The sequence below is a fragment of the Callorhinchus milii genome, unplaced genomic scaffold (genome assembly GCF_018977255.1).
Source record: "Callorhinchus milii isolate IMCB2004 unplaced genomic scaffold, IMCB_Cmil_1.0 Scaffold1, whole genome shotgun sequence".
NCBI classification, from domain to species: Eukaryota; Metazoa; Chordata; class Chondrichthyes; order Chimaeriformes; family Callorhinchidae; genus Callorhinchus; species Callorhinchus milii.
The window spans coordinates 91,587,866-91,609,910 of NW_024704742.1; the positions used below are offsets into that span (position 1 = coordinate 91,587,866).

A 22,045-nucleotide genomic window follows, 5' to 3' on the forward strand; every position below is an offset into this window, starting at 1 on the left:
ATAAAATACTATTGTCTTTGCATATGAAAGAATACTTTCAATGCAAAGCCCTTCACCACATATCACACCACTTCATTAATTTTCCTCCTCCAACCTCAAGGAGGATATTTTGAGTGAAATTCAGCAAACAGCAAATCAGATGATGTTAAAGGTCATGTCTCTACAGATAATTTTCCACATAAGTGGCGATCTCATACTTTACATTCTTAAGTTCTGATTTGGAGGAATCAACAACTTAAAAATGGAATAAGTGCTAGGCAGTGCTGTGTAGTTGACGCGTATTGGATTTCCAAATCACGAATTTACATATCCAGGGCCAAAGAGCATACAATCATTCACAGATCAAATATCAATGGCAGATGCTGTTTCTTGTTCTGGAGCTGGATGAAAGCAATTAACTATAAGATTTCTAACAGGTAGTAGAGATTAGGAGGCTTGAGTGCTTTGCATGAAAAATAATATACTGAAAGCTACAGATCCCTGTAATCCAAGTTTCCATAAGCACAAATTCAAAGCAGGGCTCCTAAATTTTATAGAAATTATGCAGCTGGTTAACCAGATATTCAGATTTATTATTTCTTCAGGGCTAGTTGCAGTTTAGTCATCATTCTGTTAACTTGTTAGAAAGAATTGCTGACATAGATGACAAACACTTTTCTGTTTCCAGTTATTCAAAGAAAATTGCAAATGTAACCCTTTTCCAGCTAGTGAATAAATACGAAGATAGAAATGTAAACAATGGTTACAACTCTTACAGTCTCCAAAGCTTCCTTCTTTGTGTTCAGCCCATCTAATTCTTGCTGCCGAGCATCCAGCTCCTGAAAATGAAATATAAAAGGAAAGATTCAACATGCTCTTTAAATAACTTCATCAATATAAAAACAATACTGCAGAGATATTTATAGATTTTGCAAAACCCTTTCAGTTCTGTGGTTATATTTCAGAATCAAAATAAAATACTATTCTGCAGTTTTTTATATATAGCTGCAATTTTACATTGAAAGCCACAGAAAACTTAATCAGTTAACATTCCATATATACAAATGAGTCAGGTGTTACTTGCACTTTGAATCATAGGTTTCAACAGAAGTAATTATGATTTTTCACGAGTTCCCTTCTTAGAAATCCTGTTAACAATAGAACTGATAATCAATGTTAACTCTGGAGTAATTTTAGCTTTCAACCACTGGGTACTTTTTTACAAATTGATAAAAAGCACAGATAGTTTGGAACTACCTCAGCACTTAGCTAAAAGGTGTAGTGTTACTATAAACAGGAAAGGTTCATTGAACCTTTCTCCAGACATCCGTTCAGTGTGCTGTAATCAACAACAACAAAATTGCATTTGTAGAGTGCCTGTCACGTCGGGAGTACGTCCCAAGGCGCAGTGTTTCGGAGCCCCCTGAGCGGAGGGAGGGGGCAGTATGGTAGGGGGTTAGGAGGTCACAGAGGTAGGGGGGAAGCAAGGCCGTGGAGGGCTTTGAAGGCGAGGACCAGGATCTTGAACTGAATCCTCTGTGTGATGGGAAGTCAGTGGAGTCGGGCGAGGATAATAATAATCCTTGCATTTGATATAGCGTTTTTCACATCTTCTAGACGTCTCAAAGCACTTCACAGAATATGCTGTAAAATGAATTGACCGCATATTTGTGGGCGAAACGTGGCAGCCAATTGCGCACATCAATGTCCCACAAACAGTCATGGATTGAAAATGATCAATTTATTATTGTTTTTTGTTTTGGAGGGATTATCATCAGGCGTGTGGAGTAAGGAAACTTGCCCAAGGTTTCGCCCTGCCTGGAATTGAACCCAGGTGTCTCGCTTGCAAGGCGAGTGATCTAACCACTGAGCTACAGGACTCCTGGACTACAGGATGGGGGTGATAGGGACACTGAGCCTGGTGCGGGAGAGGACCCGGGCTGCAGAGTTCTGGATGATCTGCAGCCTATGGAGGGAGGAGTTGGAGAGGCCGACAAGCAGGGAGCTTGCATAGTCTGTGTGTGAGACAGTGGCAGAGCTGGGTGATGTTGTGGAGGTGGGGGAAGGCTGAGCAGGTCATAGCACACATGTGGGGTAGAAAGGATAGTTGAGGGTCAAACACGATGCCAAGGTTCTGGACTGGCTCTGTGAGGTGGAGCGTGCATCCTTGGATCATGATGCTTACTGTCAGTACTTGAGGTGTGGAGTTACTGACGGGAGCCAATCAGGAAGGCCTCAGTTTTGTTGACATTCAACTGTAGAAAGTTAGCTCATCCAGGACTTGACGTCTAACAGACATTCTGTCACGACAGCAGTGGTCCTGGAGTTGAGGGTGGAGGCAGAGAATTAGAGTGGATGATGTCACCAAGAGGAAGCATATAAATATTGAAGAGAAGATCAAGGGCAGAGCCCTGAGGAACCCCGCATGAGACGGTGCGGAGGCTAGGGGAAAAGCGTTTTTGGAAATGAAGTGGATTCGGTGTGAGAGGTAGGATCTTAACCATTCAAGGACAGAACCATGAAGGTTGAGGTGAGAGGAGGCGGTGGAGCAGGATCGAGTGGTCAACGGTATCGAAGGCAGCAGAGAGGTCAAGGAGGACGAGGAGGCAGAGTTGGGCAAAATATCTTTTGTCACTTTGACCAAAGCTGTTTCTGGGTCATGCTTCTGTGACGGCAAGGAAACCCGATTGGAGGGGTTCATGAGGGGAGTGGCCGGAGAGGAAAGAGCGAAGCTGGAAAGCAACAACTCGTTTCAGGACCTTGGAAAGGAAAGGGAGGTTGGAGATCGGGCTGTAATTTGAGGAACCGGTTGATGATGTAGAAGTGGAACCTGCAGTCGTCCTTGGCCTCCAAGATTGTCTTGGAGTACAAGGATGATTTAGTGGAGGTGAGGGTGGAGTGGTAGGTTTTGAGAAAGTCCAGTCAGTTCGGCCGATGGACCGTTAAATTAGGTTGGAGCCGGGTGCGTTAAGCGGCTAGCACCTATACCTTGTGGGAGCAAAGGTGGCTGGTGTACCAGGGTGCCTTCCTTGAGTAGGAGGTGGTCGGGAAGTGAGGGGAGCAAGGGCATCGAGAGTGGATGACAGGGAATTGTGGAGGAGAGTGACCGAGGAGGATTGGTAATTGCGGGAAGAAGCCCGGAGGGAGAGGAGTTCAGATGACTCCAACGCAGCGGAGAGGGAGGGTGGGGGAGATTTTTTTCTAAGGCAGTAGGAGATGGAGGTTGATTGGGTGGTGGTGGGGAGAGGGATTGAGGAGTTAAAAGAGATTAAGTAATGGTCCGAGATGGCTTTGTGGGTGATAGTGAGGTCCGAGACGGTGAGGTCCTAGGTGATCACCAGGTCGATGGGGTGACCGTGGACGTGGGTGTCGGAGTGGATGTGGAGGGAGAGGTTGAGGGAGCAGAGGAGGGAGTAGAAGTCAGAATAGGTAGAGTAGGAGGAGATGAAGGTTAAAGTCGCCTAGGATGAGGAGGCATTCGGAGCAGAGGGAGAGGATGGTGGAGATGTCGGGGGGAACGCGTTAGATAAGGAGAATTTTGAGGGAAAGATTGGAGGGATGGTAGAGGGGAAGGTGCTCAAAGGAGGGGAAGGTTCCGGAGGAATGAGGGGATAGGCCGAGCGGGGACCGGGAGATGAGAGCCACGCCACCACCACAATGGTTAGGTCGAGGGTGGTGATGGAAGGTGTAGCCGGATGGTGTGGCCTGTGTCAGGGGGAAGGTGTCACCTGGAGTGATCCAGGTTTCAGTGAGGGCGAGAATGTTGATGTGTTCATCGACGATGAGGTCTTGGATGGTGAGTGTTTTGTTGGAGAGGGAACAGACGTTTTGGAGACCTTTTTGGCCAAGAAAACGTCGTGCTCTGCCACTGTCAAGCTCTCTGGGATGTTACCCTACATAAGGGTCGCTAGTTGTATAAATGCAAGTTGTTGTTGTTGTATGTTTCTAACATAAATGGACAATTAATATTAGTAATACTTGGACTTAAGTCACTGCAAACAAAATACTTTTTAGTAATGTTCGATAAGCTAAAGCTGTTGGAAGGTAGCTCAGTGTCACTCCAAACATCTACTTACCCGAATAAATCTAATTTCTCTCTGAAACCCTTATGGTGGGGGGGGGGGGGAATCTTCTGTTAATTCTCAGGTTACTTTATTATAATCCAATCAATAAATTTATATGGTGATTATTTATCAGAAAAAATGACCCACGTGTAACAGATGTTCATTTGTTGATTTCATTTTCATGTATTTGGCCTGTTTGTCTTCTGACATATTTTTGATGATGGTATCTGCTGCCTGTTTTTCCTTTTCGATTTCTTCATCTATAACTCGAATAAGATCTTCCTTCCTGCAAACAGGAAAAGTAAGTGACAGTGTCAAAATCAATTTGTAATCTGGAAAATCAGAAATGTATTCAATTTGGGAAAATATAAAGAAATAGCTACAAAATACGTACTCCATTATACTTTGCAGTAAAAAGATTTATTACAAAATAGCGTACATTTTGCTCCTATTTTTTCCAGGTTTATATAATAATAATCCTTGTATTTGATATAGTGCATCATTGCATCTTTGAGATGTCTCAAAGCACTTCATAGAATATACTGTTAAGTGGATTGACTGTATTCTGTGAGGGAAATGTGTTAGTTTTGAAAAATCATTTAAGGTTTGCAAGTTTGGAAAAAAAACGTAAAAGGTTTGCAATTTAGGTAATATTGTTTGTGGAGATTTACAAATGTGCTCTCAATGCACATTGAGGTAATACGAGGAATGTGCTCTGGCAATACCAGAAGCATCCGCTCACCTCTCTTCCAAAGCTACTTACTTGAGAGGACTAAACTCTTTTTAAAAGGGAGAAACAAAACAAAAATCCAGCACATGCTTTTTGTTTTCGATCTCCCTGTTTCCACCCCTGCCCTCCCCCCTCCCCACCCCGACCCTCAGCTTGGGTCCACAACTCTGTCTGTCCAGTGCCTTGGGACATCCTCCCAACTTGAAAGGCGCTATACAAATGTAATTTTGTTGTTGTTTGGCTGTAACCAACCAAATGTTTCAAATATCAATTGAAGTAAAACGTCTAAAAATGTAAAACTTATCTGTTACTATATAAGTAAATATATAAAAGATAATAATAATCCTTGCATTTGATATAGCACCTTATCACATTGAGACATTTCAAAGCGCTATACAGAACATATTGTAAATGATTGACCGTGTATTTTGTAATACATTTTATAACATGCTCAATTGTCAGTACTGCAAGCCATAAGAAATTGTTGATGACAATGTATTTACACATACAATGAATTCTCATCTCTTGTAAAACATATTTGTAACTGGTTTGAAAAGCTACTCTTTTATAGTGTGTAGACTATAGTGTAGACTTGTGGTGGCCAACCTGTGGCTCGCAGAGCCATCAAGAAGCAGCCTCTGAACATTCACATGAGACATAGTGTGATTTAGTTTTTTTCGTGATTGAATATTTCTTGATTCATGGCATAAATCAATAATAATAATAATCCTTGCATTGGATATAATGCTTTATCACGTCATTGAGACATTTCTAAGAGCTTCACAGAATATGTTGTCAAGTGGATATTCAATCAAGAAAATTTTTTTGTTGGCTGACCATAAAGGTTGACTACCACTGCTGTAGAAAGCTTGGCAAGTTTAAGATTTGATCAGAAATACATTGTAACTTCTTGTTGAGGATATTTTAATATTCCTTAAAAGTATAATTTTTATGGGTAAATTCTGGACACTTGTGACGGTGCTAGCACTCCTAAGGTACAGTACAGCAGATGCAGGATAAACTTCCTTCTATTTTTCCTATTTTCCTGATAACTTCAATCTCAGAATAGCAGCCTCTACTGCACAAGCATGATTCCCCTCTCTCCCATTTCCCATACCAGCTCTCTTTATAAATTTTGATTGCCATTTTGGTGTCAATTTTGAGCCAAATCGTGATTTTTTCCCCCTGATGTCTAGCAATTCTATGGAGATAGCTTACTATAGCCAGTGCTGATGGGACACTCATTTCATCATTCCAGTTCTATTTTCCCTTTCAGAGTGCAGTATCTACCCCCTCTTACGCTTGTAATGGGATTTTGGCTTAACTGCCGCAATACTATTTTCACCCAAACTAATTTGTTTGTATTTTTTCAGATGCCAAAGGAGCAATGGGTAAATGTAATTTGCAATAAAACTGAAAATGAAATACCTTTACAATAGAAAATATCATCATTTACTCAGCATTATAGCCACAAAATTATATTCAATATCACCAGTTAACAAAAACCTCACTAAGAATGGTTATTCATTGGTGTTATTCATAGAATCATAGAATTATACAGCACAGAAGGAGGCCATTCAGCCCATCATGTCTGTGCCGGCTCTTTGAAAAGTGTTATTGAAACCAATCCCACTCCCCCACTCTCTCCCCATAGCCTTGCAAACTTTTCCTCCCCAAATAATGATCCACTTCTCTGTTAAAAGTTGTTATCGGATCAGCTTCTACCACCCTTTCAGGCAATGCATTCCAGATCGGAACAACTCGCTGTGTGAAACAATTTGTCCTCGCCTCCCCTCTGTTTCTTTTAACAACTGTTTTAAATCGATGTTCTCAAGTTACCGACCCACCCGCCAGTGGAATTCTGTAGTATATTAAGTGCAACAATGTATTAAAGACTGAAAATCAGTAACACAAATCTTGTGACCCCTGACGTGTGTAAAACACATACCATCTCAATCACTGGATTAACTATTAACAGAAAATATTTAAACATAATGTTGTTCATTTATGTCTTTGACAGGCTTATATGAACCTGCTTTATGTAAGTCATCATTTTAAGAAACAAAAATATTACCATACTTTGTAAATCTAGTTTATATATCCCTTGGTAAAAAAACACTGTAGTGGTACATTTTAGTTAATATTTAGCTGGGAATCCAATTTACATTTCGGAACAAAGGTCATCACTAAACTTTTTCTCATATGAACTGGGAAACATCAACTATCTGTTAGTTTGAAAGAGAACGTTGGACGATCATCTTAACAGGTATGACTTTTACAGCGGATATAAATTATTTTCTTTTAAAGGGAGTAGGACTTTATGGAATTGTGTAGAAAATCAGATCTCCTTACTTTGTGTGTTTAAAGCATTGAAAACTGCTGAAAGTCTTTTTAGTGTTTTCTAGTTTAAACAAACAAGGTAGTCAATGATGAAAACACCAGTTTTAAAAAACAAATCTGAAACTGCGATTGCTGCCTTATGTAGGACATGACGACTAAAGTTCTCGAGCTTGGGTTCCAGTTGAAATTTGGGAAGAATGCCATCATAGAGAACATTGGAGAAATCTCTTAGAAGTTCCAAAAGCATGGATAAAAGTTTCAGACATGGTAATAAAAAGATTGGGGTGTAAAAACATAATGTTTTGGAGGGGGAAGAAGAATGGAGCAGAAGTTGCATTTGAAATTCAGCTCAGAGTCAAACAGAACTGAGTTTTTTAAAATACAATATACATTTATATAGTGCCGTTCATACTGGGAAGACACCCCAAATTGTATTCATGACCGTATCTCGTGAATTCATGACATGTATACATAATATTTCAAGGTTCACCATTGGTTCACCAAAAGATAAATTTACTTTAATCTTTTCAAAATATTCATATTTTTCAATTTTAACCAGGATATCTAACTTTGTTGGTCTGCAATTTCCCATTAATTGCTATTTTATCATAAATATTTAATTTACACCCTTCCAGTGTCTCTTTCAAAGCATGGTTCACTTCTCCAGTATAAATTCCAACTTTCCCCTCCATATTACACAGTAGATTTACTTTAGTTTTCACAAAACCCAGAGTATTGGTGCCCGGTGGACAAGTAATAGCTAGGAATGCGATATAACTTGCTTCCCATGCTAAAATATGATCACATTTTGGGTTGTAGCTTAGTGGTTGGAGCACTCACTTTGCAGGTGAGAGACCTGGGTTCAATTCCAGGCAGAGGGCGAAACCTTGGGCAAGTTTCCTTACTCCACACAGAGCCTAATAATAATCCCTCCAAAACCAAAAACAATAATAAATTGATCATTTTCAATCTACGACTGTTTGTGGGACGTTGCTGTGCGCAATTGGCTGCCGCGTTCGCCCACCAATATACAGTCAATTCACTTTACATTGTGTTCTGTGAAGCGCTTTGGGACGTCCTCCCGACGTGAAAAGCGCTATATCAAATGCAAAGATTATTATTATTATTATTATTATTGTCAGGATGGTGCTGGCTACACTTCTCATGTGCTGCATATGTGTGCAAACGCAGGTGACTTTGTGACGAAAGGATGCTAGTGGCACTTAAATATTAGCTTCTTGCACAAAGCTCGTATGTCCAGGGTGCAGGAAATGACATCAATGGTGACTTGACCACCTGGAAGACTGTTACGTTTTTGTGCTTCACTCAGAACCCACCTCTGCCTTTTAACAAAGTTCCCCTATAATCTATTCTCTCTTCTGGTATCTTCTGTACATCTTAGATAAATATTAACTAAAAACTTGTATTTTAACAGAACAAGGGCATGGCGAAACCCTGGTTTCAACTCTGGACTGGAATTCTCTTTATGACCACTGCTACAACAGCCTCATCCCTATGTGTTTTCAGTGGCACAATTGTAAGTATAGTAGCTTAATGAACACATGTTTATTGCATTTGCCAAGTAATTCTAAGTATTATAAAAACAACTTGACAATATGACTAGCATGTCTCAGTTTTCCCTTGTTTTCTTCTTTCAAAATCCTGGTTAAAGTCAACATAATTGTGACTTTACTCAATCTTCAATGTATCCTCAATTAATGCTCCAATATTGTTCTACCTGTTAGCAATAGTAAATCAATTGTCAATCATGTGCATTTCTGGATGGCACATAGCAAAACTGTTTATTTGCACATTTATTTATCTGCATTGGACTGGAACTGGATGTTGGGCTGTGATACAGTCAAAATAATTCCGTCTGCACATCTGTAAAGTTTCACACTTCCTCAAAAGTCGTTAAAGATGTGATCTAAATGCTCTTGAGTAGCATTCTTTGCGACTGCTTGCACATGTGCAGAACTGGCTTTTTCTCCAATTACACAAAGGTCAGTCTCCCAAAGTAAGTTTCACCCACATCCACCACTATCTCTCCACTTGGATATCAAGAACGTTATCCATGCCTTAATCAGATCCAGATTCCATTGGCCCCATCGGTGCCTGGCTCCATGACTCCCCAATTGCTAGCAGATTGAATTCAAAATCAAATCTCTTCAATAGCCTCACCCTACCGTTGACCTCTTCGTGCCTGCTTCATGTTCCCCACCTCGCTCGCCCCACTATTGGTGGGCGAGCCTTCTGCCACTATGCCTGCACCCTCTGGAACTCCATCCCTCTGTCCTCCGCCTCACCCCCTCCCTTGCCTCCTTCAAGACCCATCTCAACACCCTCCTCTTCGACCGTGCTTTCAATCTCCCTGCCGTACCCCCTACTTTCCACACTCCCCGAACCCCCAGCTTGGGTCCGAAACTCTGCCTGTCTAGTGCCTTGGGACATTCTCCCGACGTGAAAGGCGCTATACAAATGTAATTTTGTTGTTGTTGTTCTGCAACCCTACTGCCACAGACACTACCCTACTCAGCAAACACTTGCTTGCTTCGTGTCCCCCACAGAATCCACTCACCATTTAACCATTCTGTCCCCAGTCTCGCACATCTCTCCATCTTAGAATCCCTCCAGCTCGCCCCCTTCCTCCTTACCTTTAAACGTATCTTCTCAAATGTGATTTCGGTCGCCTTCCCCTTATCCCCGAGATCAGGTAGAGGGAAGATCATTCTACTCTCAAGTAATCCAAGATACTTTCACATACATTTGAGAATGAATTGTTGAAATTTAATAAGAATTAAATCGACAAAACATTCTGTGAGTTAACTAGACGTCAAACTCACAGAATAACAACTTTTGTTTTCTCCCACAGTGTGACTGCAGTGGAAAGAATCTTACCTTTATTCCTGATAACCTATCTGCAAACATAACCAAGTTAATCCTCACTAATAACAATATTTCTTTGACTTATCGTGATGTTCAAATTCTTCGGAATTTAACACATCTGAAAGAACTGTACCTTGGATACAACCTGATACAAAGTTTATCTTCTGAAGTATTCAGCAAGTTAAAAAACTTGGCTATATTGGAACTACACAATAACTGCCTCACATATCTGGATAGTAATGTTATGCCATCATCGAATTTAACACATTTAACAATATATGGAAATCAATGGAACTGCAGTTGTTCCCTTCTAGATTTACAGACATGGATCAATCGCTCAAAAGCAATTTTAGGTAAGATTTACTTCTATTAACCTTTTTTAAAGCTCTGTTAGACTCATCCTCAGACCCCTTTTGTTCTGCTAAATAGTCTTACCATCTTTATTTGTTTTACACCTGCTACAGTGAAATGATATGGTGAATTAATGAAATTAATCTGAATGTTTTTAGTTTAGAAAAAAACGCATACATCTGTTTTAGGGAATTTAACCAGTACAACATGCAAAACCCCTGAAAAAATGAAGTACTTCACTATCGAGACAGCTCCCATCAACCAAAGTGAATGCTTCTCTGCATCTAAGAGTACTCCTGCTATCACTAAAAGCAACTTTATTACAAACCAGTCTGTGACGATGCATGTTGTTGGATCACAGACTTCTGCTGTGACTACACAAAACACCACGAATAATCAGAAAGATGGATCAGGTAAAATACAATTTTTGTCTGAAGTTACTTGCTGGTATGTTTATAAATAACACAAAACTAGCTGCCACATTTGCCTACAAAAATGCACAGTCCCTACACTTTACAGTGAAGCACTTTGATACCTTCTCCTGAGATAAAAGGCACAAAGTGATGATTGACAAGTGATAAGAAAGGAGATAAGTGATTTTACCCCACAAGCCCATCCAATGCTGGTCAGAGAGCACAGTTTCAAACAGCCAACACAGTGATAATGGGCCAAATGACCCTTTGTGCTGTAAATGGTTCAATGAATATAGGTGTTTATGAATCATTTCTGTTGGTATATCCCATGGTTCTGTGTGTGTTTTAATATTCAGATAATTGTGGTCCACTGGGCTTTAGTGTATTTAGCATTTTTGGAATTAATAACATTTGTAGATTAGTGTGGACTTAACCATCATTTCAATAAAGAGGGGAAGAGAGTCCCTCTCAAAAAACTGCCATTCAATACTTGAAAACAAACCAGCAACAGAGAATCACCATATAAATGCAGCACTGAAACCATGTGCAAACCACATTCCAAATACTCACTACATTTTGAGACCTCTGCTGCCTCTTATCATCACAACAATGGCCGGCTAATTTCCACCGTATTTTTGTTAATATCCAATACACTTCTGCACTTTGCCTGGATTTTTTTTAAAGCTACATACAACTCTCCTAAAACATAGGGCAGAATTTGCCCTTGTTGATCAAGAATGTAGACAGTAATTCCACTTTTCAGGTTCACTTAAATATAACTTATATTTGGTCCAGTCAAAATAACTTGCACCTAAGCTTACACCAATATGCAAAGTATTAACACTCGATACTAACAAATACTGTATTACGACTTTCTAACTTTATTATTCTTATTGAAAGATCGACATAGAATTGGAAAATCTTGGAAACTCCTGTTGACCATTATGGCTGGCTCAGCTGGTTCCTCTTTTCTACTAATCATCATTGTAAAATGCTTCAAATGGTACAAATGGCTCTCTGCCTACGACCACCATAAATTGAGGGAAGAACCAGAGCTGATCATGGAAAATCCATCTGAGATAGGTTTGAATAGTGTTCCATGGGCCACAACTACAGATGAAACCAATGACCAAGAAGAGGAAACAAAGACAACCACGTACAAGCTTCCTGAAGACGATGATGGATATATTGAAGATGTTTATATAGATACAATAGAATTCAAAGATTATGAGGAGTAAAAATGATTTATGATCTGGGTTGTAGTATAAGATTTGATATCCAAGGTGGCAGCCTCTGTCAGGTACAATTAAGGCTGATTAAGTTAGAACAGCCAACATTTTAACTACTACTTTAGCATATTTAGCTCTGCTTTCCCTCAACACACTGGCTGTAGTTTGTGCAACAAAACTATTTCCCCAAATTCACATAAAATCATGTGAGGATATGGGAAGTCAAGATCAGGAATATCATAACAAGAATTTATAAAAAATCTCCGTAAGTCATAAAAATATCCATACATCTTACTATTCTCCTAAAATATTTATCATCTTTCTTTAGGAGAAGAAAATTGTCATATTCATCCAATTTCTGTGAATCTGTTAGCTATGTTTGTTCAAAATATATACAAAGGTGCACACAAACATAAAAAGGTGCATTTTTTCCAACTGACTGCATATGGTAGTCCACAATATTGAGATGTCTATGTTTGAAGATAGAAAACAAGGATAGACAACTGTTAGAAGTTACCTTTGATCTACTTAGGACTAAGATAGCTATTCAAGTGCACCAGATTAGAATGAAGTTTGGAATATAAAGAATGAATATCCCACTTTCAAATGTATGCATGCATACATCTCAGATTTTAACATTTACTCTTTCTCAACGCCTTTTCTCCTTAACCAGTGAATTGATGTAGCAATGAGAAGAACCTAAAAATGATAAACCGCCAAAATGGAGATAATTTAAATTAAAAAATGGTATTAGAATCCAAATTAAAATCTTTAAAAAAAATCTGATAAATTGAACTGATTAGTGATAGAAAAGTAAACTTTGATGAATGAATCTGAACTCGTAAGCAGAACATAACATATAGGAGCAGGAGTAGGCCATTCGGCCCTTCGAGCCTGCCTCGCCATTCAATCATGGCAGATCTTCTTATCTAACTCCAGCTAATAACCTGACCCTGCCTTATCCCCATATCCCTTAATCCCTTTTGCAATAAGAAACATATCTATCTCAGTCTTGAGTATGTTCAAGGACTGAGCGTCAACAGCCCTTTGGGGTAGTGAGTTCCATACATTCTCCACCCTTTGAGTGAAGAAGTTCTTCCTCAACTCAGTGCGAAAGGGCTGGCCTCTGATTTTAAGGTTGTGACCTCTGGTTTTAGTTTTTCCAACCAGGGGAAACAATCTCCCACTATCTACTCTATCATGCCCTTTGATGATCTTATAGGTTTCTGTAAGATCCCCTCTAATTCTTCTATATTCTAGAGAATATAGGCCCTAATTGGTCAGCCTATCCTCGTAACTCATCCCCTTCAGCCCTGGTACTAACCGAGTAAATCTACGCTGCACCCCTCCAAGGCAAGTACATCTTTCCTTAAATGAGAAGACCAAAGCTGGACACAGTATTCCAGGTGAGGTCTCACCAGGGCCCTATACAGTTGCAGCAAGACTTCCCTACTCTTATACTCTAATCCTTTCATAATGAATGCTAACAAACCGTTCGCCTTCCTAATTGTTTGCTGCACCTGCAGACTAACTTTCTGTGACTGGTGTACAAGGACACCCAAGTCCCTCTGGACGCTAACACATTCCAATCTCTCCCCTTCTAAAAAATAATCCGCTCTACTGTTTTGCTACCTATGAACATGATTCATAAATAGGAAGAAAATGATACTGTCTACTGGTGGATTTATTTTATTGACATTCAGATCCATTTTGCTATGTAGAATGCACTCCAATATTGTAATAATATATAAACATTTATCTTCAAAAAGGAATGACATGTATAATGCACAGTCAATCCAACAACTAGTTGCATTTATATAGCATTCCAGAGCACTTAACAGTGTATCCTGTGGATCGCTATGAGATATCTTGATTTGATAAGGTTTTATAACAAATGCAAGGATTATTATTATTTATATGTGTAACCAAAAGCAAAATTTGTAAATGTAAATTTGTATTACATTGCTGTGCACAATCGGCTGCCGCGTTTCGCCCACAAATATAGTCAATTCACTTTACAGTATATTCTGTGAAGCCCTTTGAGACGTCTAGAAGATGTGAAAAGGGCTATATCAAATGCAAGGATTATTATTATTACATTTAATATTACGTAATGACTTGAATTACATTTTTACAATCAGGGAAATAGCAATTAGCACTGTGTGAACAGAATATAACGCTGCCAAGGAATTGCTTCAATACGTTAAACCTAATGTACTAGATAGTCTTCAATATAAATATTGTGATTATCACTACTCACTCTCGGCGTTCTGTGAAGATTATATCCATGCTCTGAGTTTCTCGATCATTTTGTGCTTTCAGCTAAAACACAAATTCACAAAATAAGAATACTGCAGAAGCTGCTTTATGGTTGATGATGATGGTTAACTCTTGACATTGGGTAAATCGGACAAAGCACCCGGCCACGATTCATTTTTATTCTTACCCATTTCAAATATGCTGGTTAATTAGGACAAAAATCAAATTTCGGTTAATCCGGAAAAAATGGGAAGCCCACATGTGTCCATCTTAAGCGGTTTTCACTGTACAATGACAGCTTCAGTAAAGTCCATATCCTATACAGAGGGTGAAAATTTAGATTTGTATGGCTCCTTATCACATTGAAGGACCAACCTGCCCCCTAACAACCTGCCTGCTTCCTCCGCTCAGCGGGCTCCAGCCTGCTTCACATCCCCCGCCTCGCTCGCCCCACCATTAACGGGCGGGCCTTCAGCTACTCTGCGCCCCACCCTCTTGAACTCAATCCTGCAGTCCCCTCATCTTGCCCCCTCCCTTGCCTCCTTCAAGACCCTCCTCGTCGACCAGGCCTTCGGTCACCCTCCTTCCCCCCATGCCCTCCATTCTCCCCAATCCTGATCCTCAGCTCAGGTCTGAAACACTGATTATCCAGCACTGTGGGACGTCCTCCCGAAGTAAAAGATGCTATACAAGTGTAATTTTGTTGTTGTTGATGAAATCTCTCCAGCTGTCCCAGCCGATAATTCCCCCAAAGAAAATTGGTGATTCATTTCAGAGGTGTTTATAGGATATTGCTGTATGCAAATTGGCTGCCACGTGCACTTACAAAATACAGTCACTGTGCTTTACAGTAGATTCTCTGAAGCTCTTTGAGACATCCTCTCAACATGAAAGCCACTATATCAAATGCAAGGTTTGTTTTTCTGTCCTTTCCGGTCTGACTGTGCCACCCAACATCCTGAGGGCAACCGTTAAAATTTCCTCCCAGGTATCCAATAATGATACTTGACAATTAAACTTCTGGAGGTCCAGAGCTTTCCTTGAGGGTATTTTCTTTCTCTCTCCAATTAAGGAAGCACAAATAGTTCAAATGGGATCTGGAACTGAATGATCAGAAGCAACCTGAAGTTGCTTCCCACCATTGTGGCACTGACACAGGACAAAAGTTTCAGTTCCCCAAAATAAAAATGAGTCATTTATTACATGTGAAATATTGCTGTCCACAAATTAGCTGCTGCATTCACCTACAAATAAATGGTGAATTCACTTTGCAACATTTACTCGTGGCATTTGGGAGACGTTTTGACATTAATAGACACTGTATTAAATGCAAGGATCATTATATTATTGCTACTACTATTAGTATTGGAGGAACTTATTGCATGGAACAGGTAATTATGTTAATTTAGCCAAACTAAATATGATAAAAAAACTTTCATTTTATTTGTCATTATAATACTTACAATGTTAAAGTCATTCATAACTTCCTCCATATCTGTATTTGTGTTCAGTTTATCCACCAGCTAAAGACATATCATAGAATAAATTGAGAAAACATAAAATACAGATTATATCATTATTTGACGAGTTTTTAAAAATATCTGCTTTGTTAATTTATTGAGTTTTACTTTGAACCACATTTAAAATGTTTATAATTGAGCAGAAAAAGCACAAACTATTGTGCCTCTTCCACAAAAATACAAGTCACTTACAAAAACAAATCAACAATATCCAACGCACCATATTGTAGTCTGCTAGCTGCCCCTGGAAGTCTTTAATTTCTACAGCCAATGCTTCAGCTCTGTGGCAAATGATTAAGAATGTCAATGAAGATGTACAGAATAAAGTATTTAAAACATGAGAATTTGAATACTCTCAGGACTGAGAACTTACCTCTTTTCATAAGATAAATAGACAGAATTTTCTTGATTAAACATATCGATTTCCTTTTGTAGCTTGCTAACTTCTGTAGTAAGTTCATTTATTTTGGCTCTGTATGAAAAAGATTCACAAAATATTAACATCATAATCTTACACAATCCTGTTTTTCCTACCTTCAAGTTAATAAAAAGTTACTCCTCCCTCCACAGGCTGCAGATCATCCAGAACTCTGTAACCCATGTCCTATCCCCAGCACCAGGTTCTGCGATCCCATCACTCAGAGGATACAGTTCAAGATCCTGGTCCTCAACTTCAAAGCCCTCCACGGCCTTGCTCCTCCCTAACTCTGTAAACCTATCCTCTCCCTCCAAACAGCGGGCTCCAGCTTGCTTCACGACCCCCACCTTGCCCGCCCTACCATTGGTGGATGGGCCTTCAGTCTCTCTGCCCCAACCTCTGGAACTCCATCCCACAGTCCCTCCGCCTTGCCCCCTCCCTTGCCTTCAAGGCACGTCTCAAGACTCTCCTCTTTGACCATGCCTTTGGCCATCTACCTATCCCTAACTTCCCTGCCCTCCACCCCTTCTGATCCCAACCACCAGCTCGGGTGCAGATCCCTGACTGTCCAGCGCCTTGGGACATCCTCCTGACGTGAAAGGCACTTTATAAATGTAATTTGTTGTTGTTGTCACAACTGCTAATTCTGGGAACTCATCCCTCTACCTCCTTGGTCTCACCTCATCTCCATCTGTCTTTAAATCCTGCCTCAAAACATACCTTTTTGACCACACCTATGGTCACCTCTCCCCTCCCCCCCTTTCTCAGCTTCCCTAACCCATTTTAGTAAAGTACTCCGAGACTTTAACTTACATGAAGTTCGCTGTAAATAAATGTAAGTTGTTGTATATCGATTAAGTAGTCTGACACATGCTGAGTTTTACGATTGAAATAAACATTCTATACTAATCACACAGGTCCATCAAAACAAAAACATCTCGACACTGACCTAAGGAGTCCAAGAAAATAGGATTTGTCCAGGATCTGACGTTGTGGACCTATAAAGACAATTTAAAAATAAAAACACATATTCCTGTTGTAAATTATAATTCAATCCTGCATTGTCCAATTAAAAATATAAACAAGACTTTTCACATTTTCAAAACACATTTGACCAAATAATTTGACCGTATGAATTTAAAAATGGAGAAAAGTTTACATACCTTTCATTCCAGTTTTCATTCCGCTCAAACCTTGCTGTGTTACAGGGCGATCGGCAACTTTGATCTGAGCAGAGAGCAGTCCTCCAGGCATTAGCCCCCCACTACGGGTTCCAGGTCTAGATGTTCCAGGAGTCATCTAAAGAGACAGAGCTTACTCGTTGAAAGGGCACAAGTATAAGTAACAATTTCCAGACAAACACAATTCTAATGTATATAGCACTCCTTCACTTTTTCTTGCTTCAGGCCCATTTCCAATTTTGTAACTTTGCAAATTCTGATTTCTAAAAAAAATTATAACACGGACAAATTCTGAAACTACATTAATCTCCTCTTACTTTTTTGTTTGTCAGCCAGATACCTGACATACTAAGATTCTATCAAATAACTGTACATACCGCAGTTCCCATCCTCACAGCAGTTGATGGAGCTCGAAGAGCAGTTGAAGGAGGTCTTCCAGTAGGTCCCAAATTGGCTTTGGCCACTGATCGACTTGCTGAAGCTGGCCTTTGACCACTCGCCATGCTTTCGTATATTAAATGTAATATTTTGTATCTTAAAGGTCTATAACCAAAAATGAAAATGGTTACTTAAACTAATAAGTTTAAGTGGAGTCCTGTAGCTCAGTGGTTAGAGCACTAACCTTGGGCAAATTTCCTTACTCCACACGCCTGATAATAATCTCTCAAGAAAAAAAATAATTTGGTCACTTCAATCCGTGACTGTTTGTGGACACATCTGTGTGCAATTTCCTGCGCGTGTCATCCACAAATATACCGTCATTCACTTTGCCCACCACGGGGGCCAACCTCTCCTCCCTGATCCACATCCCTATTCTTCCTCCCCCACCTCGCCCCCCACTTTCCGCTACCAACTGTCCCCTCCGCATCGGTCTACAAAACGTCTGTTTCCTCTCCAACACAACACTCACCATCCAAGACCTCACTGTCGATGAACACATCAACATTCTCGCCCTCACTGAAACCTGGATCACTCCAGGCGACATCTTCCCCGATAGAGGCCACACCACCCAACTACACGTTCCATCACACCCCACGACTTAACCGCTCAACTCTACCGCTCGACCTCCACCTTCGACTCCAGGACCACTGTTGTCCTGACAGAATGTCTGTCAGACATCAAGTCCTGGATGAGAGCTAACTTTCTTCAGTTTGAAAACCAACAAGACCGAGGCTCTTTTGATCTGCTCCCATCAGTGCCTCCACACCTCAGCATGACCGTCCAGGGATGCACACTCCACCTTACTAAGCCAGTCTGGAACCTTGGACCCTCAACTATCCTTTCTACCCCACATCTGCGCCATGACCCGCTCTGCCTTCCCCCACCTCCGCAGGGTCACCCTGCTCCACCACTGTCTCACACCGCAGGCCGCCAAAACCCTCATACGTGCATTCATTACATTGAGGCTCGACTATGCAAACTCCCTGCTTGTCGGTCTCCCCAACTCCTCCCTCCATAGGCTGCAGATCATCCAGAACTCTGCAGCCTGTGTCCTCTCCCCCACCAGGCTCCATGTCCCTATCACCCCCATCCTCGCCCGACTCCACCGGCTTCCCCTCACACAGAGGATACAGTTCACGATCCTGGTCCTCACCTTCAAAGCCCTCCACAGACTTGCTCCCCCCAACCTCTGCGGCTTTCTAACCCCCCACCATTCTGCCCGTTCCCTCCGCTCAGTGGGCTCCAACCTGCTTCACATTCCCCGCCTCACCCACCACAGCGTTGGCGCGCGGGCCTTCTGCCACTCTGCTCCCACCCTCTGGAACTCCATCCCGCAGTCCCTCAGCCTCGCCCCCTCCCTTACCTCCTTCAAGGCCCATCTCAGGACCCTCCTCTTCGACCGTGCGCTCGATCGCCCTCCTTCCCCCTCTGCCCTCCACCCTCCCCAGTCCCGACCCCCAGCTCGGTCCGAAACACTGACTGTCCAGTGCCTTGGGACGTCCTCCCGATGTGAACCGCCCTATTCAAATGTAATGTCGTCGTCGTCGTGCATTGATCGAGCGTCACCGTCTACGGTCTGTAGTTGACACAGTGTCGGGGTCGCCGCTTATTGTGTGTAAAGACATCTAATCGATGCTGTACACACGGTATATATCATCATACACACGGCAGTCAGTCAGGCAGTCAGTCCCGGGTCCGCGGTCAGTCACCGCGGTGTTACACACACCGGGTCAGCGCGGGCCCTCTCGCTGGTCGCCGTCTCCACAGCAACCGCCCGTGGGGGGGGAGGGAGGGGCCTGCGGGATATCGCGAGATTACGGTTCTCGCGCGCGGGGCGGGAGCGGAGGGGGAGGGGGAATCTCGTGTGACGTCAACCCCTCCGCCCCTCCCCCCACCACCGCGCGCGGATCGTTCCGAACCCGAAGCGCGGCGCACGCGCAGCTCCTTCCTCTGACTCTGGCAGGGTTTTGGGTATCTCAGTGCAATGGGGGTGGGGGGGGGGAGGGGGGGGAATGCTTCCCCCTGTGGGTGTGGCTCAATGCAATTATCGAAGTGTTGCTGGGCAGAGGGGGGAGTGTGGCTCAGTGCAATAAGTGAATGGGCCCAACAAGGGAAGGGATGTAAATTGTTGCATGGTCTGCAAGATAATAAAAATAATAATAATAATAATAATCTTTGCATTTGATATAGCGCTTTTCACGTCGGGAGGACGTCCCAAAGCGCTTCACAGAACACACTGTAAAGTGAATTGACTGTATATTTGTGGGCGAACGCGGCAGCCAATTGCGCACAGCAATGTCCCACAAACAGTCGTGGATTGAAAATGACCAATTTATTATTGTTTTTGGTTTTGGAGCGATTATTATTAGGGCTGTGTGTGGAGTAAGGAAACTTGCCCAAGGTTTCACCCTCTGCCTGGAATTGAACTCAGGTCTCTCATTTGCAAAGCGAGTGCTCTAACCACTGAGCTACAGGACTCCAAGATGAGCAGAGCATTTTGTGTATTCCTTGTATTTGAAGCTGGCAATTTCGCTGCTTACAGGCAAGCGGCGCAGCCGATTTGCTCACCGGAATGAAAATCCGAATTCTTATTCTTACAAAGATGCTATGTTCCCCCTTGCTCCGGGCCCTTCAAATTCTTTGAATGTGTGTTCCTTGTGTTCTGCTCACACCCCAACTCCTCCACCCGCTGCCTCTGCTCAGCTGTCTTGGGTCTTCTGTAAATCCCTGGTTCCATCCGCTCTACAATTGGTCCTGTTTTCAGTCATTTTGCCGGTATCTCTGGAACTTTTTGTTTCAATCCTTCCATCTTGTCCACTCTTTCCCCATCTCCAAATCACATCTGAAGACTTTCCTCTTCGGCAGTGTCATCGGTCACCTCCCCCTACCCCACCGCTCTTTTCGGCTTGGCATTAAGCCACGCCACTGTTAATCGCTCCATGACTCTACATACATGGAGGGTGCTATGTAAATGCACATTGCTCTTTTTGTCATGTTAATAGTCCTAACAGCATACCCACTTCCCTGCTCTGATGAACTCCTGCGCTGCTTGTTGTCTCATTGGGAAAGTTAAATTTATTCCACTGATAAAGTCAGTTTGGTACATAACTCATTCCTTCTTAATGAAGTATTTAGGAACAGTAATTTTCTACACTTTGATCATGCTGATCTCTTTCTAAACAGCAACAAAATTATATTTGTATAGTGCCTTTCATATCGGGAGGACGTCCCAAGGCACCGGACAGTCAGTGTTGGGGACGGAATTGGGGAGAGTGGAGGGCAGAGGGGGAAGGAGGGTGATCGAAGGCACGGTCGAAGAGCAGATGGGTTTTGAAGAAGGCAAGGGAGGGGTAGAGGTGGAGGGACTGCGGGATGGAGTTCCAGAGGATGGTGGCAGAGTGACTGAAGGCCCGCATGCCAATGGTGGAGCGGACGAGGCAGGGGACGTGAAACAGACCGGAGCCTGCTGAGCAGAGGGAGTGTGCAGGTTGATAGGGAGGAGCAAGGCCATGGAGGGCTTTGAAGGTGAGGACCAGCATCTTGAATCTTGAACCCCAGCTCTTTAGGATGTCCTCCCAACGTGAAAGGCGCTCTATAAATATAATTTTGTTGTTGTTGAATTGTGATGGGAAGCCAGTGGAGTCAGACGAGGATGGAGGTGATAGGGTCGTGGAGCCTGATGCAGGAGAGGACAAGGGCTAAGGATCACACGATTCAGGAATGCTGTGGTTCCATCTGAAGCTTCAGGCATTAGGTATGCTGAGATGTGATCCTGGAGCAGAATTTCAATCCAGAAGTGGAAAAGAATTTAAATCAAGCAATAATCTCTTATGCCCCCTATCAGATGCCAAACGTTGACATCAGGCCATGTTTTGCATAGGGATTCTCTCTGATTGTTTCAATGCGTTTCTGAATTGGGTGAAGATTGACATCCCGGATGCATTACTGAATGACATGGATCATATATCTATCTGATCACACAACAATCACAGTATCAGCGTTATATTCTCACAAAAATGAATGCTGCACAACACCTTCAAAGGTGGTTGATTCAGCACACATACTGCCAGCAGAGTTCACCGTTCTTTAGGCGGCTGCTTGGAATCTGCTGTTTGAATGTTCCCTTAACAACAACAACAACAACAAGATTCCATTTATAAAGCGCCTTTCCCGTCAGGAGGACGTCCCAAGGCGCTGCACAGTTGGGTCAGGACCCGAGCAGGGGGGAAATGGT

General features: G+C 42.1%; 2 protein-coding genes across 5 annotated transcripts in view; one reads left to right on the plus strand and one right to left on the minus strand.

Moving 5' to 3' along the window:
- ift74 (intraflagellar transport 74) overlaps nt 1-19,590 on the minus strand; it is a 41,102-nt gene extending 21,512 nt beyond the window's left edge. For 2 of the 3 annotated variants that reach the window (XM_007892572.2, XM_007892570.2), the window contains exons 1-10: nt 19,538-19,590; nt 17,748-17,913; nt 17,353-17,488; nt 17,139-17,187; nt 16,145-16,243; nt 15,992-16,052; nt 15,715-15,774; nt 14,253-14,314; nt 4,191-4,329; nt 756-818 (exon numbers count right to left, since the gene is read on the minus strand). In XM_007892572.2, the coding sequence (XP_007890763.1) occupies nt 756-818; nt 4,191-4,329; nt 14,253-14,314; nt 15,715-15,774; nt 15,992-16,052; nt 16,145-16,243; nt 17,139-17,187; nt 17,353-17,488; nt 17,748-17,873 (795 nt within the window). In that variant the 5' untranslated portion in view covers nt 17,874-17,913; nt 19,538-19,590. Of the gene's footprint in view, nt 1-755; nt 819-4,190; nt 4,330-14,252; nt 14,315-15,714; nt 15,775-15,991; nt 16,053-16,144; nt 16,244-17,138; nt 17,188-17,352; nt 17,489-17,747; nt 17,914-19,174; nt 19,197-19,537 lie in introns of those variants that run through there. The other variant, XM_007892571.2, reaches the window with a different exon arrangement.
- On the plus strand, nt 6,978-12,961 carry LOC103178067 (leucine-rich repeat-containing protein 19). 2 transcript variants are annotated; one of them, XM_007892569.2, is made up of 5 exons: nt 6,978-7,039; nt 8,549-8,650; nt 9,986-10,352; nt 10,539-10,763; nt 11,664-12,961. In XM_007892569.2, the coding sequence occupies exons 2-5, from the start codon at nt 8,558-8,560 to the stop codon at nt 11,999-12,001; spliced, it is 1,023 nt and encodes a 340-aa protein (XP_007890760.1). In that variant the 5' UTR covers nt 6,978-7,039; nt 8,549-8,557; the 3' UTR covers nt 12,002-12,961. The 2 variants fall into 2 exon arrangements, with proteins under 2 accessions (XP_007890760.1, XP_042189059.1); XM_042333125.1 differs by lacking the exon at nt 6,978-7,039 and having other exon boundaries at nt 8,592-8,650; nt 10,314-10,352.
- Nucleotides 19,591-22,045: the final 2,455 nt, after the last annotated feature.